At 47.3% G+C, this 17,747-nt stretch overlaps 1 protein-coding gene across 1 annotated transcript in view; it reads left to right on the top strand.

The window, feature by feature from the left end:
- plch2a (phospholipase C, eta 2a) overlaps nt 1-17,191 on the top strand; it is a 173,965-nt gene extending 156,774 nt beyond the window's left edge. The window contains exons 12-22 of the mRNA XM_069660988.1: nt 1,983-2,081; nt 2,398-2,498; nt 2,643-2,731; nt 4,021-4,203; nt 4,298-4,405; nt 4,487-4,611; nt 4,870-4,954; nt 6,321-6,467; nt 7,630-7,709; nt 10,450-10,825; nt 14,380-17,191. Of these exons, the coding sequence (XP_069517089.1) occupies nt 1,983-2,081; nt 2,398-2,498; nt 2,643-2,731; nt 4,021-4,203; nt 4,298-4,405; nt 4,487-4,611; nt 4,870-4,954; nt 6,321-6,467; nt 7,630-7,709; nt 10,450-10,825; nt 14,380-16,034 (3,048 nt within the window). The 3' untranslated portion in view covers nt 16,035-17,191. The remainder of the gene's footprint in view (nt 1-1,982; nt 2,082-2,397; nt 2,499-2,642; nt 2,732-4,020; nt 4,204-4,297; nt 4,406-4,486; nt 4,612-4,869; nt 4,955-6,320; nt 6,468-7,629; nt 7,710-10,449; nt 10,826-14,379) is intronic.
- Nucleotides 17,192-17,747: the final 556 nt, after the last annotated feature.

Below are 17,747 nucleotides of genomic sequence, written 5' to 3'. Positions count from 1 at the left end.
AAGAGAATGAGTAATGTGGTCAAACTGACACTTCAAGGGCGGACAGAGAGAGCAGCAGTGATCAGGCCTGTGGCCTCAGCAAAGCTAAATGGTTGACTAAGTGCAGTGAACCAGATTAGCCACAGCCAGTTTCTGGCACACACTTGTACCAGTCACAACATTAAGTAAAGGAATCAACATCCTGCTCTCATTCATTTTGACCTCATCCCACACTGTGAACCTGCACGTCCACGCACAGGTCAGAGGTGAGTCAGCGCTGCTCACCAGCTAAGCCAATAAAACATCAATGATAAGACCGATAATTAACTTACTTTACAACCTGAACCGGCAACAATATGTCCAGAAAGAAACAGGGCAAAGTCGACCAGGAGAAATGTTGATGCCTGACAGGACTGATCAGTCCTTTCACCAGACCTCGCCGATGCTAACGCTACAAGCTAGATATGCACACAGACTGCAGCTGTGTGCAAAGAATATGATCTACAGAGGCGCTTCCAACCTTTGCATGCTGCCAGTTTTAATGACACATAAGACTTGCTGCAGTAGTCGTGTTAGCGGTGTTACACGGTGTTCAGGCACCCAGTGATTGCATAACCCCCCCCACCGCCCCCACCGTCGTTTTGCCTTTATTGGCCTTATAGAAATCTGAATATAAAAGGAGCCTCATTCACCTTCATTACACTTTAACAAACATCATATAGCCTAATACAAACTGTGATGCAGACTCGCAGCGGTGAGAGGGGGAGAGCACGGGCACAGAGGGAGGGAGGGAGGGAGCGGGTGATCGTGGACTGAAGTGATGACGTGATATACAACTGAGGTCATGAAGCCTGCTGCTCCTCTACAGCTCTGTGAGAGTTACAGGAAGGACACAGCAGACTGGAGTCTCTGTCAACAGTGACAGACAGAAAGATCAACCTTGTTAATCGTCTGTGTCCTCGTCGCGCTGCGTTATTATAAACCAGGATGAACTCATCTCCTGCTCGTGCTCGTGTCATTCACTGAGCATGAGAAACACACAGGTGCCTGTTATACCTGCTCGTCTCCTAACGTCTGTGGTTAAAAAGGACTAATCATGATTTTTGCCGTCGATTACCATGGCAACGACTGAAGCTTGGAAGCATTCGGGTCAGCCCTAGAGCGCTCTACAGGTATCGAGCATCATCACTGACTTTTGTTTTTATGTCCGGTGTAATCTACACCGGATTCTCTACACCGGATTCTCTGTAACACCGAGCTTATGAACCGTGACATCCCGATTAAGAACACTCACTTTCTACTATGTGAAAATGTACAAGACGTGCTTCAGACGTTTCGGCACTTAGCTCTTGATATAATTTGGTCCTCAGGGGAAACTCACTGAGCGGCCCTGGTCTATGGTAAGCACATTTAAATATAAGATGAACATATTATAGATTTTCCAATCACAGTTTCATCCTGTTCCATCTAACCACTGAGCAGAAGCTGCTCGGAGCCCACAAAAAAACACTTTCCAAATATATTTAGAGGGAATAATGAGCTCTGCTGTGTGCGGCAGGACCTCCTGGGAAAGAGAGTTAAGGATTCCTCTCCCTGTCGTCTCTCTGTTCTCGGCCTATTAGCATGGAAATGACTCTTTCACACCGAAATAGAATCTTTCACATTTAATTAGAATCCTCGAACTTCTTTATTCATCTTTCCACGACTACACGAGCCCCAAGATTTATCCTTAGTGTCTCATGAAACTCTGTTGTTGGTGTCGTGTTTCTGATGACTCTTCTTGGCTTGTTTTTGTATTAGTAAAGACAGTGATACTGTGACCTTTCTGCAGGTCAAAGGCAGCAGTGAGGCTGAAGTGATTTCATTTCCAGAGAAAACTGAATGTAATGCTTTAAATTGTCTCAGCAGATCCTGAAAAGAACAGTTCTCAGAAATACGTGATTCAGTATTTATTGTAGAAATGTTTCCTTACAAACCAAACTAAGTTTGTCGTCTGCTCTCAGGGTAAAAGCGAGGACGGGACGGACACAGCAGACGAGTCGAATCCCAGCAGCAACAAGCGGACAGGCCGCTCCTTCATGGGGAGCTTCTCCAAACGCAAGGTTTGTGTTTTTACTCGTCCTGTTTAAAGTCTGATTTCTCTGTTTGCCACAATCTGTTTATGAATCGTCATTCTGAAGACGTCTTTTTAAACGACTGTAACTTAGGAGCAGTTCTTGTTGGCGTTTTGAGACTTAAACATTTTAGTGTTTCACGTAAAAAGCTTCTGTTTTTCTTGCTCAGATATTTCAGCTTTTCGAAGCCAGGAGACTTTTATGATATGATTTTACCGTCACTAATAATCTGTCAAAGCCTGCTGCACAGAAAGATGACTCTCACCAATGTCTCTCACTTGTTACTGAAACTTTTATTCTGCAGAAAAAGACGACCAAGCTGAAGAAGACGTCGAGCTTTGAGGACACGGACACGGACCCAGAGAGCACGAGCAGCGCCTCCCGAGGCCCCCTGCACCACAGCAAGTACGCTCAACTGACACAGACCGAGCTGTTGGACACCGTCACACTTTATGATTTATTATCTCTCAGATTTTTATTTATAATTGATGTATTTGGTATACACTGTATGTGTACTTCTGTAACCTTTGACCCCTGTTGACCTCGCAGAAAGAAGAAGACCATGAAGTTGTCCAGAGCTCTGTCCGATCTGGTCAAATACACTTGCTCTGTGGGTCTCTACGACATCGAGGCACAAGGTGAGCAGCTCTGTTCACTCCGAGCAGCCGTTAGCGTATCACCGCTGTCCTGTCTCGATGTGTCCTGTCTGTCTGGATGTGTCCTGTCTGTCTGGATGTGTCTTGTCTGTCTGGATGTGTCTTGTCTGTCTGGATGAGTCCTGTCTGTCTGGATGTGTCCTGTCTGTCTGGATGTGTCCTGTCAGTCTGGATGAGTCCTGTCTGGACGTGTCCTGTCTGTCTGGAGGAGTCCTGTCTGTCTGGATGTGTCCTGTCTGGATGTGTCCTGTCTGGATGTGTCCTGTCTGTCTGGATGTGTCCTGTCTGGACGTGTCCTGTCTGTCTGGATGTGTCCTGTCTGTCTGGATGTGTCCTGTCTGTCTGGACGTGTCCTGTCTGTCTGGACGTGTCCTGTCTGACTGGATGTGTCCTGTCTGTCTGGATGTGTCCTGTCTGGACGTGTCCTGTCTGTCTGGATGTGTCCTGTCTGTCTGGATGTGTCCTGGATGTGTCCTGTCTGTCTGGATGTGTCCTGGATGTGTCCTGTCTGTCTGGATGTGTCCTGTCTGGATGAGTCCTGTCTGGACGTGTCCTGTCTGTCTGGATGTGTCCTGTCTGTCTGGACGTGTCCTGTCTGTCTGGATGTGTCCTGTCTGTCTGGACGTGTCCTGTCTGTCTGGATGTGTCCTGTCTGGATGAGTCCTGTCTGGACGTGTCCTGTCTGTCTGGATGTGTCCTGTCTGTCTGGACGTGTCCTGTCTGACTGGATGTGTCCTGTCTGTCTGGATGTGTCCTGTCTGGACGTGTCCTGTCTGTCTGGATGTGTCCTGTCTGTCTGGATGTGTCCTGGATGTGTCCTGTCTGTCTGGATGTGTCCTGTCTGGATGAGTCCTGTCTGGACGTGTCCTGTCTGTCTGGATGTGTCCTGTCTGTCTGGACGTGTCCTGTCTGTCTGGACGTGTCCTGTCTGTCTGGATGTGTCCTGTCTGGATGCGTCCTGTCTGGATGCGTCCTGTCTGTCTGGATGTGTCCTGTCTGTCTGGATGTGTCCTGTCTGGACGTGTCCTGTCTGTCTGGATGTGTCCTGTCTGGATGCGTCCTGTCTGGATGTGTCCTGTCTGTCTGGACGTGTCCTGTCTGTCTGGATGCGTCCTGTCTGGATGTGTCCTGTCTGTCTGGACGTGTCCTGTCTGTCTGGATGCGTCCTGTCTGGATGTGTCCTGTCAGTCGAATCCTTTTTGATTAGACTTAGATTCGAGGTTTCTGAGCCGATGGAGGAAAACAAATCCGTGTTTGTGTTTCCCCGACAGCTAACTGCAGCTGGCAGGTGTCGTCTCTCAGTGAGACCAAAGCCCACCAGGTGATGCAGCAGAAAGCCACGCCCTTCATCCAGTTCAACCAGCGACAGCTCTCACGCATCTACCCGTCCTCCTACCGCGTCGACTCTTCCAACTTCAACCCTCAGCCCTTCTGGAGCGCCGGCTGCCAGCTGGGTATGAGCTTAACCCCGCCCACTGTGTGCTTCATGACCACACTGCTCCGCCTATTTGTCCGCCTAATGATCTAATGAATCTTCTTTGATTTCAGTCGCACTCAACTACCAGTCCGAGGGCCGCGTCCTGCAGCTCAACAGAGCCAAGTTCTACAGCAACGGCAACTGTGGCTACATCCTCAAGCCTGCCTGCATGTGTGAAGGTCAGTGCATCACAAAAGATGCATTCACATTATTACAGAAGGACATATGGCAAACAATGTTCTTCTTTCCTTCCCATGCAGGTGCCTTTAACCCGAACCTGGAGGACCCGCTGCCGGGTCAGATGAAGAAACAGCTGGTGCTGAAGATCATCAGCGGACAGCAGCTGCCCAAACCCAAAGACTCCATGCTAGGAGACAGAGGAGAGGTACTGTACAGCACACACATGCACCTGGAGAAATGTTGAGATATATTTAGCCTTTTCTGTGTTTCAGTTAGTGTCTGTAAAGTGAATTTTGAGCAGGCAGGGAAAGCCAGGGAGTTTCTCTGCTGTCGAGGCTTTAAAACATCTTCTGAACCAAGACGTTATTAAGATTGGTCATTGAAAGACCTGAGGATTCTACCTCAGAGAAAGCGGTTTTTATGACCCAGCACCTTAACCCTGTCTGTACCATCTTTCTGTCAGATCATCGACCCCTTCGTGGAGGTGGAGGTCATCGGCCTCCCCGTGGACTGCTGCAAGGAGCAGACCAGAGTGGTGGATGATAACGGTGAGTTCATGTTCAGGTCTTCATAAACTTGACATGCTAGCATCTGCTGAAATAGACTGATTCATTTTTGATGTGTGAAGGCTGTTTTTATCTCACCAGACTATTCAAAGAGAAAGCAGTAAGATTTCTCCTCTGAGAGTCAAAGAAAGTCCACTACAGGTGCTCGTCTTTGTTACCTTCAGGCTCAGATTGTTATTCAGAGTCTCTGTCAACATGACAGAAAGGATCCCTGCAGAGAGAGACCTTTTTGTTAAACAGGACGATGATTTTTTTAACCACAAACAGACGTTACGTCGTTCAGTTTAACTCGGAGCAGCTGGTCTAACGCTGCCTCGGCCGTTTACTTTTTGTTGTGTAGTTCAGTTTAGTTTATTTGTTTCATAAAAATAAATAAAAACAGATACAGAGCACATGTGAAAGGCTCACATGTGCCTTCTACCACACCCAGAAGACGAAATGAAAAACCCAACATGACAACCCAAATATTAGTTTTCACATTTAAAAGTGCAGAATTTAAGTTATAACAAATGTCAGGAAACAAGAGAATGACAAACAGCATCTTTAGTGATCGTTACTGATTGTTTTGTGTAACACAAATATTGTGATGGACCGTACGGACGTTTTAAAACACAGCTGTTAAGCACCAACACAAACTAGCTAACCTTCAGGCCAACAACTCAAAGGTCCGTCTCTGTGGGATCCTGTCTGTCATCCCTCTCAGCTGACTTTCTTTGCTCTTCTGTAATCGCCCCAAAGGATTACATCACAGCTACCGCAGCCTTTTCAAGGCTTCCCCTTTAAGATCAGCTGGTCGGCTGTGAATGCTCATCGTCTCTGATTTCTGTTTCCTGTAAACTGAGCCTCACATGGTGTCCCAGTGTTTGAGTGGAGCTGTGGTTTGTTGTGTTTTTTCTGACATGTGATTAATGTATGCATGTGCAATGTGCTGATGAAGACGAGACATTAGCTGGATGTTACTCTGAATGTGTATGTGTGTGTGTGTGTGTGTGTGTGTGTGTTTGTGTGGGTGTTTAAGCTGTGGGTTCTGATCCATTATTGATGAACTCAGCAGGAGAAGACGAGCAAAGGCAGCACCTCTGTCTGCTTTCACACACACACACACACACACACACACACACACACACACACACACACACACGCCCTGAATTATTGATGAGTGCTGACTTCGCTCTCTGACTCTCTCCTGGACCGTCCACTCTCTCTGTCCTCCCCCTCTGTCCCTCTTTCTCTCAAATTATCTGTCCAACTTTTCTTCTTTCTGACATCCTTCTGTCTTTTCCCTCCTCCTCCTCCTCCTCCTCCTCCTCCTCCTCCTCATTCGACCTCTCTCGGGACGCTCCCGTAGGGTTCAACCCAATGTGGGAGGAGACTCTGGTGTTCACGGTGCACATGCCCGAGCTCGCCCTGGTGCGTTTCCTCGTCTGGGATCATGACCCCATCGGCCAGGACTTCATCGGCCAGCGCACCATCGCCTTCAACAGCATGATGCCAGGTAAGACATGGTGAAGCACCTGCTTCTAGATGGAATTGATATGTACCCCACGCTTACCTGCGTCCTCCAGAGATCATGTTTGTTATGACCTTTTAAATGATTCTGTGTCTTATTACGGTAAGATTATTTACATAGAGATGGAAATGTAATTTGCTGAGAGTTACAGAGAGTAAGGTGAAGGTGTATTTAAAGGTAGGCATGCACCATTGTTGTGTTTTGTAAGCAAGTATCAGGAACTTTCCGGAATGAGTTGGGGACAGTTTGGTGCACCAAGCTTTTATGATTCACTTAATCAGAGTTTATTAACAGAAAGTTTGGAAAATATTCTGAAATATTTTCTTTTAGAGAGTAAGATGACATAATTATTAAGGGTAACTATGTGTGTTATAGAGTACAGAGCTAAAGTAAGGATGTGGTTAGCCTAGCTTAGCATAAAGACATCAAGCGGAGGACACAAACTGGCACTGTTCAAAGTAAAAGAATACCCCGTCTCTAAAGCTCTTTTATTAACGCCGTACCTCAATGGTTAATTCCAAACTAGAGGTGTTCAACGTTAGCGTGACTCGTATTGGCAGATACCGATATTTCAAGTGTTCAGACTGAGGCCAACAAATTTGATAGGGACATCCTTTAATGATAGACAAACACATACATGTAAAACCGAAGTTTGTGGACTCGTGAGGAGTTACTGTCGGTGCTGGAGTCGGAAATTGAAATCAGCAGTTTATCCATGCGAGGTAGCTCTTCCTGAAGAAAAGCAAAAACAGGTTCACTGATGAACAACACAAGATCCTTTCCTGATCAGAAACATGAAACATCTTAAACATGTGTGTTTATTGTAGCTGGAGCGTTATTCTACTTGTTTATGACCTGAGATCATCAGAAACGCAGAGTTGAGTGTCGTCTGCGTAGAGGCAGACATTAATGCTGGAGCTGAATATTTGACTGCCGGCAGAAAGATAAAGACAGATTAGCTCTGAGCTAAGTATCAAACCATCGAACAGTATTACAGTGAATCAATGATCCAGTAAAATGATCTGATTGACTATACTGGAAAGAAACTTCACAGTAAAAGTTGAACTATTAAAGATTGATGTTTGTATTTATTTGTGTCACTTCGGTCTGCCTGCTGTGTGTCACTGATGTGTTATCTGTGTGACAGGTTATCGCCATGTGTACTTGGAAGGTATGGAGGAGGCTTCCATCTTTGTTCATGTAGCTGTGAATGACATCACTGGTAAGGTGAGTACTTCTGAAGACGTGACCTGACAACGTTTGATACATCGGATATCTTTTATATCTCTATTGTTTGATGGTACAAAAAGTGTCTGAAACTAAGCGTTTAACAGATATTGGATATTTTGATGCAGATATCCACATTGATGTATCGGCTGATATAACAGTTTTAAAGAGGATGTCGTTTTTTAAAGAATAACTGAACTAACTGCAACATTTCACAGTGTCAGTCTTACAATAAACGTAAAGGAGACCTGGTTTCTAAGTGACCTCAAACATATCTCGAGCACAATTCAGAGATTTGGAACCCAGCCCAGTTCCTGTTTAGTGGCAGCATTCTTGAAAAAACAAAGAGATTATGAAGGGAAACTGATGAGCAGTGTGAGCATAGATTTGAATGCACATCATACATGACAGAAACCATCTAAGAACACGTGGTGAACACCCAGGACAAGAGGCTGAATATACTGTAGCAGCGTTAAAATGAAAGCATGTGTTCATGTTGTTCTAAAACCTTTTTGGGGAGGAGCATAAATGTGCTTCAGTTCAGCGGGGGGGAGATGCTGCTGTGACATACTGACTGTGTGTGTTACTGCTGTCATTAATAATGGCGTCATCACCACACAAGCTTTGTTTCGTACTTTTAGTTCGACGCCCTCAGCCATGCTGTAAATGACCGCTCTGTTGTACACATTGTCCTTACTTTGAACTTCCTCTCTCTCAGCTGTATCTGTGTGCTTCCTGTTGTGATTTCTCTCTTCCCCACCCATTCTCTCTCTCTCTCTCTCTCTCTCTCTCTCTCTCTCTCTCTCTCTCTCTCTCTCTCTCTCTCTTTCATCCTCCTCCTCTCTGATCTTTGCTCTCTTCCTGTGTCTGTTTGTGATTTCAGTGGATCCCTCTTTTTCCAAACGCTCCATTTAGAGGCAGGACATTTTTAGGAGCCCTGAAGCTGCCATTCAAAACTCAGGTGTAGTGAGACCCAGTCGGCATCTTGCATGAGCCACACGCTCCACCTCCCTCCTTGCCACCAAAGTGACTCCCCACTACTCACACCCCCCTTCTTGTCAGCCAACTGCAAGCATTAAGAAGTCTAAGGCCAACTCATGCCTCACATGAGTTATGAAGGCTTTACCTGCCTGCTTCCTCATTGACCCCCCAAGTAGATCCAATGTCATCGAGCTGCACAGTCATAGAGCAGGACAGAAGAGAGATGTGAGTCAGGAAGTCTGCCAGGCTGCAGTGACTCCTCTCTGCTCGTTTTTGCTGAGAGCATTTTTCTTTGATCTCAGAGTTTTTTCAGCGTGCTGCACTGCAGGGGTATTCGGTTCCACTGCCTCCGAGGACATTTACTCCTCTTTTCATCCCTCCTCCTTTGTTTTTGAAGCATTCTTTTTCTTCCTTGGGAAACCGGCTTTGGAATATTTTCTTGCCGGTTGTTTGTTGCCAGATATCTTGTGACATTCAAACATATTGTCGCAAAGTCTCCTGAGAGGTAGAGATAACAATCTGCGCTCTGAAAATCCAAGTCCACTTGAGCCCGACTAACGTGGCATTTTTAAAAGATTCTGATTTGAGAGTTTGTCCGCCATTAATGCTGTGAAAAGATTCTGAACAGGATGCTTTCTGACACTAAACAACATTATTATATATTATTAGTCATGTGCAGAGCTGTGCTGCAGACAGCGCTGAACAAATTATTGTTTTGTCCTCTGTTGGATAAAGTACACGATGACACCATATTTACCGGTAAATCACCCCTTTTATTTTCATACAGGCGCGTCTGTGTTTGGCCCATTTGGGGGAACAATATGCAAAAGATACAAAAGATGCAGACCCGGTCGGATGATTAAAAACGTCCTCAAACCACAACATCCAGACTTTCCTCCATGTGTATGTAGAGCAGTGTGGCTCAGGACATGGAGACCCGTCAGACACATCATTCAGAAACAAATGTGCTACAGGCGTTCATTGGAGCTGTTTGAACTTCTGCTTCTAATTTTTGATCTTTGCATTAATCTGCATGTCCCTTTTTTCACTCAGAAACTTTTCTCTTTAACATCTTGTCTTTTACTTTTCTCCTTCTGCTGTCCTGTTGAAAGACGTGTAAACAATTCACTGCATCAGTCTGACTACTTGGATCTACTTCTTTCACTGTGTTTGAGTCTTCTGATAACAAAGGTTTTTAAGGTTATTTATACGATGCCTTGTTCCATGAAAGCCCCGTTTGGTTTGGCTTTCTGTGGACGGGTCCAGTGTGAGTGTAAAAGTGACTTCAGTCATACATGTCATCACAATGTCCTCATCATTGTCCTCATCTTTGCCCCAGTCTTTGTGACTTATGACCTCCACCATGCAGCACCTAACGGCACAGAGCAAACGACTCTGAATATGAAACAAGTGAAATGAATCGGTCGTCAGTCTGCTGGCCAGCTTCACTAACACTTAGAGTCCAGAGTGGAAGGTCAGCAGCATGTATCACAGCTGAATGATCATGCTAAAGAATGAGTGATCATTCACTCGTGTTATTACAGAACATCTCTTTGGTAAATGTGAACATGGTTTAATCTCAGAGCATGCTCACGATTCAACAACTGCCCGTGTATTTTTGCAATAATGCAGCATGGACGAGAGCCACCTGCATTATGGCAGACATTGTTCTGGTGTCACCTTTAATCATTAGTTTAAAGGTGATTAATGACTTACTCATCGGTGTGTATGACAATGATTTCCTGTTGTGTTTCTCCAGGCCAGAGCGGTCAGCGGCATAAAAGGGCTGTTTCACAGAAACCCAAAGCAGGCTTCCCTGGACAGCCATGCTGCTGCACAGCACAGCCGTAAGCACCCGTTCGGTGCCCACCTCCTGCGCCGCACTGCCAGTGCACCCACCAAAGGCCAGCCCAAAATCAAGAAGGGCTTCCCAGAGATCGACACCAAAGACTACAGCTCAGAGGGCGCGAGTGAGGAGCGAGAGTCCGAGGACCGGGACAAGGCCTCTGCTGCCGCCTCTCACCAGCCCACGACACCACAACACCGCAACGGGGACTCACTGGCATCCCACCCAGCCAAGGGCCCCTGGGACCGTCCTGACACCAATGGGGCTTTTCATCCTGAGGAGGGTAAAGGTAAGAGCCCTCTTTTTGCTCGACGGCCTATGAGTGAGCCTCTGAAACGGGCCAGCCGGCTCCGCTTTCATGACCCGCTGGACATGAAGCCGGGCGTGTTCGCCCGCGTGGCACTCAACAGCTCAGGCAGGGTGGGGATGTCCTCCAACTGCATCACATGTGTGATCGGCACCAAGGAGAGTCCAGAGGCTGAGAGGAAGGGTCAGGTTAAGGAAAGGCAGGGGGGTAAGTCCAAAACGGCAGAAGGGGAGAAACAGGAGAGAAGTAACCGCCCCTCCTCCACTAAGAGACAAGTTCAGCCCGAGCCTGCAGCCAAGCCGCAGCCCCTCGCCGTCCAGACAGAGGCTCAGCAGTCACCCCTCCCCAAGTCATGCATGGAGGCCCAGTTTCAGTACTCGCCCCAGGCTGTCCTCAGACCTGTCCCCTTCCCCAGAACCAGAACCAGGCAAACTCTGGGTGCCCAGCACATCCGCCCTCAGGCCAACGCCTCACAGAGGAACCGCCGCTCCTGCAGCGTCCCCCGCAGACGCTCCACCAACACCGTAACACCAGCACCCAGCCTCACACCTGACTGCAGGAGCAACCTCCGCTGGCAGCAGGCGACGCCCCCCAACTACGGCTCCGTTTGCGGCTCGGCGCATGCCCTGCTCACAAACAGTACTGAGGGTCTGTCGCTCAGTGACAGCAGCAGCTGTGACAGCTTCTGCAGTCTCAGCAGCCTGGAGTCGCCTCCTATGCTGCCTCCTCGTTCTGTCCTCGACAGCCGTAAGAGGGCCGTGGGCACCCTGCAGCGCGAGATGAACGCCCTGTTCGCACAGAAAATGGAAGAGTTGCGCCATAAGTCCCCCATGTTCTTCGCTGGTAAGATGCATTAGCTTTAGCATTAGCAGTGACCCGGTAGTGGCTGTAGTTGGCCTCACGTACTGTAGACTGTAGATTCCCAGTTAGCCTCCCGACCTGCCAAGACACAGAGCGTTTGGTGGCATCAGAGCGGCCCCTCTGATGTGTACCTGTGAGAACGCCACACGTCGTCATCCCGCCTGTCCCTGATAGTTGGAGAGCAAATCCAAAACCCAACACGTTTCTTTCCATCACTACTCATTAGAGTTAAACTCTAGCTGTTGTAGCTCTCGTCAAAGCTTTGTCTCTGATTCCTGTTGTGATTAACTGATTTCATTCTCCCCTCTGTGCCTTTAAACACGACCTGACGCTTCACGCTTCACAGATGAGAGAAGTGGTAAGTTTTTACCTTAAATGAAAAGCAGTAGTTTCAACCTAACCTGGATATCTTGATGCAGATGCTCAGAGCCCCCCCCTCATATCATGACCTCCCTTCTGGGCTCACTACAAGAGGAGCACCTTCAGCATCATCTGGCAGATGACATGTAGCTGATAGTGCTCAACATATAGACCGGATCTTTGGGATTCATGCACTTAAGTCATCATATTTACTCCCTTTTATATAGCAAAGTCAAAACCTCTAATGCGCTCTCATCCACCAAAGCAAAGCAGAGCCTCTAACAAACCCCGAACACATTTATCCGTAGCTGTAGAACTTTACGTTCATTGAAGTCCTGAGTCGTGCAGTTTAGTGAGGACATGACCTCCAACAACTGGCTGAACAGTCACAAGGCCCTGACATCTGCGTGCGTCCAGGTGACATCCCCCTCCCCCTCCTTCACATGTTTCAGGGGATTTCAGTCAACGCTCAACACCAGCCGCCCCCTGACCTCTGTCAGTGTATCATGTGATGTCCGTCAGGGCTTTTACTCAAAATGACTCTTGTGGGGAAACAGAGTATGTTTAGGGAGTAGATTTCGAAGGTTTCCGGGCCTTGTTACCAAAACAGACATCTGTTTAGTCATGTGATGCTGGCAGATACTGTTCTTGTGGATTATATGTATGCTAAACTTTTCTGTGTGTCCAACAAATGCTCTGATGTTTGCTTGTAAAGATGCTTCTCTGTCCTAAGCTTCGTCCTCGCCCAGTTCTCCTTCTTCTTTCCAGTTTTGCTAAACTCCTTTTTTCCTCTCTGTCCCTTTTGCACGCCTTCTCTGTTCCTAGTGCAGAATTGAGGGGATGACCAGAGCCAGGTAAACCGCTGACTGCATGCAACCTTTCAATACATCCTGTTTCCTTCACCCATCAGTCTCTCTGTCTCACCTGCCTGCTTCTCTCATGGTCCATAAGTCACACCTGCTGGGGTCTGAAATCCATATTCTTACTCTTATTATTTTCACACTCAGTGGAAGTAAAGAGAGCACCGTGCCAGCTCGGCTTGCTCACATCAGTGAGTGGGGCTGCAGGCCCAGACACACAAGATCACTGTGGGGGAGAAAACACCCGTTTAAACGTGTGGCCTTTTACACTCTGTGATGTCGTGTGCATGGTTTTTAATTGTAAAGTTTTTTACATTATAACTCTTAATATGCTTCTGACAATAAGTCCAATCTATGGTTATAACGATGGACTCTGTTAGGTAAAGAGATCACTAAAAACGAGTACTTTAAGTGTTCTGCAGGGTTTTACCAGCCTTCATGTGAACATGACTATAACCTATTCATTTTAATGCTTCGTTTTTTTTCCCTTATTGTACTTCTATTCGAGACGTTGCTGGATTATTAACTTATTTAGTATTATTGATATCAGCATATTGACATGCACCAACCCCACAGTTTACAATCCTCTCAGCGCTGTCTGCAGCACATGAGCATCACAGCTGAGCAGATGCTGGTTAAGAAAGAGGCCTTTACTGCTTTTGCACAGTCATAGTCACTTTGGACAAGGTCTGTTTTATTACACCTGAAAAATGTCACCATATCGTTCACAATATCAGTAACGGTGATTTTCTCCTCTCTGAGATCGATATCCGTATCGCTCTCAGTAATCTAATGTTGGTGAGGCTCGTGTGAAGTGTTAGAACAGAACCAAACGGATGTCTTGTAAGTTAAACTGGATTTATTCAGGAAATCTCATCGAGATCACGTTTCACAAGAGAGACCGAAGAATACATTTTGAGAACGTGTGCGGACACACAGAGCTGTTAAATAAGATTTAAGTTGTCATTTGATTTTGGAGCAAGAAAAGTCTTTGTTGGCATTGGGGACAGAATCTTAGGCAGGTTACTCTGTAGCTTTTTCCAAAGGGAGTCTCGCAGCCGTCAGCCTCCAAGAGAAACTAAAGACAAAAAGAGACAGCGTAGCTTCCTCCTGGAGCAGATGAAGGCCATGTGCAGTCGGGCCTGGCCAGTCATCGGACCTTAAGTTCAGTTTTATTGTCACGTTTTGGGCACTGGTGAGACGTCGTCAACATTAAGATGCATTTATTGGGAGAGGTTGGCAAGAACTCGATATCAGTAGTAGCTACACACACAAAAAACACACCACAGAGTGTATTTACCAACTCTATAACCGGAATCCGTCGAAAATCCAGAATCGGCAGATCAGAATCAATGCATCCCTAACTATAACCAGGTGTAGTCATCACTTTTAGAGGTTTTCAGAGACCATGAGGGACAATGATGATAAATGCCTGCGTTGTCTTTGTTTCCACAGACTGTTCCGCAGTGCAGAGACCAGCTCCCCCTCCTCCATTCCTTGCACTTACCTCTGAAGAGGCCAGGAACCCACGTTTCATCCGCTCTGTCTCCACCCCAGAAGAGAGCCTGTCTTCTCATCACTCGTCATCAACACCACTGCCCACAGCATCCACAGCAATAAATGCAGACTCATCATTGACCATTGCTTCAAACGGGGCAGTGGACAGTCCTATCAAGCTGGTTGGAGACCTCAAGAAACCTCCTAACCTTTCCAGAACAGCATCATCCCCCCTGAAGAACCCTGCTGAGAAAACTGTACCACAGTTCACCCAAGAAACACAGAACAACAGAAGCGCTGCTTGGCTCATGGAGCACGCCCCAAACCAGAGCGAGAACCAAGAAACTCTGACAGAGAAGAAAAATGATTCCGCTGAGTCCAAACGCAGAGCAGAGCCTCTTCCTCCAGCAGAGTCCACTGGAACCCCTGCAGCCCCAGCAAAGACCACCCTGGCCAGGAGAGCACTTTTCAGCAACCTGCCGTCACACGCACCAGTAAGAAGAGCAAAGAGCGAGGGCCATGTTCGGGGGGCCGCAGCCTCAGCAGAGCAGGCCCAGTCAGCAGTACCAGAGGTCTGCATGGACGCTACCATGAACGACAGACTGTGGAGCAAGTTGGAGCCAGGCAGCCACCGAGACAGCATGTCCTCCTCCTCCAGCATCTCTTCCAGTGACACAGTCATCGACCTGTCCCTGCCTAACCTGGCCAGGAAGAGCCTCACCAGCCTGCCCAACACCAGCAGCACCTGCGACTCTCCCTGGGTCAACTGTCGCCACTCTGCATTGGTCTCCTACGACACCCTACGAGTCAGCAAGAGCAAGTCAAACCCCAATCTTCAACAAAGTGAGTGCACTCAAGATGACTTAAAACCCCGCCCCCTCCAGCCCCAGGATTCTTCTTTGGACTCACCAGGCAGACTGACTCAGAGGAGGCACACCTGGAGCCGGCTCTACATGGAAGGGCTGAAGCAGTCATCAGCCAGCAGGCCGTCCCCTGCAGCTACAGCCCAAACAGCTGCAGCCTCCATGTCCAAAAGCCTCGGGGATCTGACCTCTGATGACATCTCCTGTAACTTTGACAGCAAGTACCGCAGCATCAGCCGCAGCTTCATCGTCAGGCCAACCAGGGACCAGCTCCGAAAGGGCAGCCCGCAGAAATCTCGTCCGTCCAGCGACCTGACGGAGCAGCTCCGGAAGCTGACAGATGTGGAGCCCCTCACAGCCAGTGACTTCACCCCACCAAGCAGGCCTGTAGAGTCACAGGAAGAGGCTGTGGATGAGACCCTGGTGCGGAGGACCTCCTCCAGGAGCCAAAGCAGGGTGCGGTATATTGCAAACAGGGCCAAGAAGGCCCAGGAAAGGCAGAGGCTCCAGGGCCTGGCCCAGGGCAGGAGTGCCAGCTTTAGCTTCAGTGGTAGCATTGGCAGTGGAAGTAGTGCGAGCCCAATCGAGGAGCGGGGGAATCCTGAAGGCGCCTGTTGTGTGGCCCGGAGTCCCTGCACCAGCCAGGACCTGCTGAGTCAACTCGCCCCCCTAGGCACCCCCTCCCCCAGACAGTCCCATTCCTCCCCAGACCCTGAAAACAGTGAAGTCTTTTTCATGCTCAAACTCTAAGAACTGGCTGACTTGGAACTGAGCGTGAGAGACGCAGCTAGAAACTTGTTTGGAATACAATCCAGTTTTTTCTCAAGTAGAAATGTTTTTTAGAAAATGTTGCATATCTTGCAGAATATCTCACAGAAAACTGGTTCGTGGTGCAGATTGTTTGGATGTCTCAAAGAGAACTCTGCTCCACTGAATAAGTCATCCATGAACAATCTGCTCTACATCTTGACATCCGTTTTTTTACCTGTGCATTCAGAAATGTTTCGTCTTTGTCTTGAGAACACTGCAGAGCTTCTCTGGAGAGCTGTGTTCACCTGTTTGCACCAAATGTTAGATACATGCCAGAATGTATTTAGTGAAAAAAACTTTTTAAATAGCTGTTTACGTTGACTGTGATCCACTCTCATGTGCAAGGATTTTTTTAACTTGAGCGTACGGTAGCATCGATCACAACTAGAGAGAGAGATTTTAAACCTTCTTTTTTATTTACTCAGACTGTAACACTTTTAACTGAGATGGAAATTAGATGCGTTATGTCATGGCTTTATTATCAGCCCGTCCACTAGCAATATTTTGAAAATGATGGCATGGTCTCATATTGACTCTAATGTACAGTTTGATGCTAAAGCTGAGGCTCGTCTTGTGTCTGCTGAAAAAATAGAAAGGAGGTATTCCTACAATGCAGGACAAAAGATCTTCATCCGTAGTTTTCCTTGTGTAGTCTTTACGTTGTAATTTGACCAAACTGCCAATACTTGCTAACCCTCCTGCTCTGTGGCATGTCACAGCACTGAGATCCTGTGCTTTAAAGCTGTGGTAGACCCCCCCCTGCCCCCCCATGCCGAGTTTAGCCTTTTTTAGTTGCATGTCTATAATGCACTCTGATGTTGATCCTAAGGCTGTGCTTTACTTCACTAAGACTGTTTACACGCTTTGTTTCTACTTCCGATCATCAGTCGTCATCAAGAGCATCAAGTCTGAAACTCTGTGTTCTCATTGGTCCGTAGAACTCATACAGGATGGAAATGATCCGTACCGAAGCACGTTTATTTGTCGGCCTGCTGTAACGTTTGCACTGCCATGCCAGTTCTTTGTGCAACATTTTAGGGACAATATTTAATTCAAACTGTGTAACTATGACCTGAATAAATCTCAAGTGAATATTATTGGTTGTTTCACAGCTCATTTCTTTCATTAACACTTAATCTGTCAGCAGCTGTCTGCGCTCAGAGACGAGGCCCAGTCGCTAACAAGCCGGTTAAAGTGAGCCTCATACAAGCTGACATGTAAAAGCCTTTGGCCTTGGTTTTGGCAGGCTCTGCTCGGACTCTAATTATGGACTCTGCTTGGGTCTATGTTTACCAGCCGTCACCTCTCCCAACCTCTCTGGCAAACAAACCCCAGACCTCCTGCAGAGAGGAGATTGTTCCGGAACAAAGGCTTGAAGCTACACAAGAGGCGACAAGCTCAAGCAGTCGTTAAAGGAGAGAAAAACAACTTTCAGGGCTGCTCGCCACCCAGGATCATATTTATTTGGTTATAAACGAGACTTTCTAAGAACTTTTAAATATCTTAAAGTGTTCTGTTTCTCCCTCAGACCTGAGATCTCTGTGAAATTGAAAGCAGCCTGTTCACTCTGGTGAAACCGTGCTGTAATGCTAGCATCACGATGGATTCATGCATTTGAGGAAGCCAGTACAAATCTCTATCGGCTTACTTTGA

Source organism: Semicossyphus pulcher, unplaced genomic scaffold, assembly GCF_022749685.1.
Source record: "Semicossyphus pulcher isolate SPU_LCO1_2020_fin unplaced genomic scaffold, fSemPul1.0.p SCAF_13, whole genome shotgun sequence".
Classification (NCBI taxonomy): domain Eukaryota; kingdom Metazoa; phylum Chordata; class Actinopteri; order Labriformes; family Labridae; genus Semicossyphus; species Semicossyphus pulcher.
Note: the sequence above shows the minus strand (reverse complement) of the source record. Positions and strands in the feature narration are given on the sequence as shown.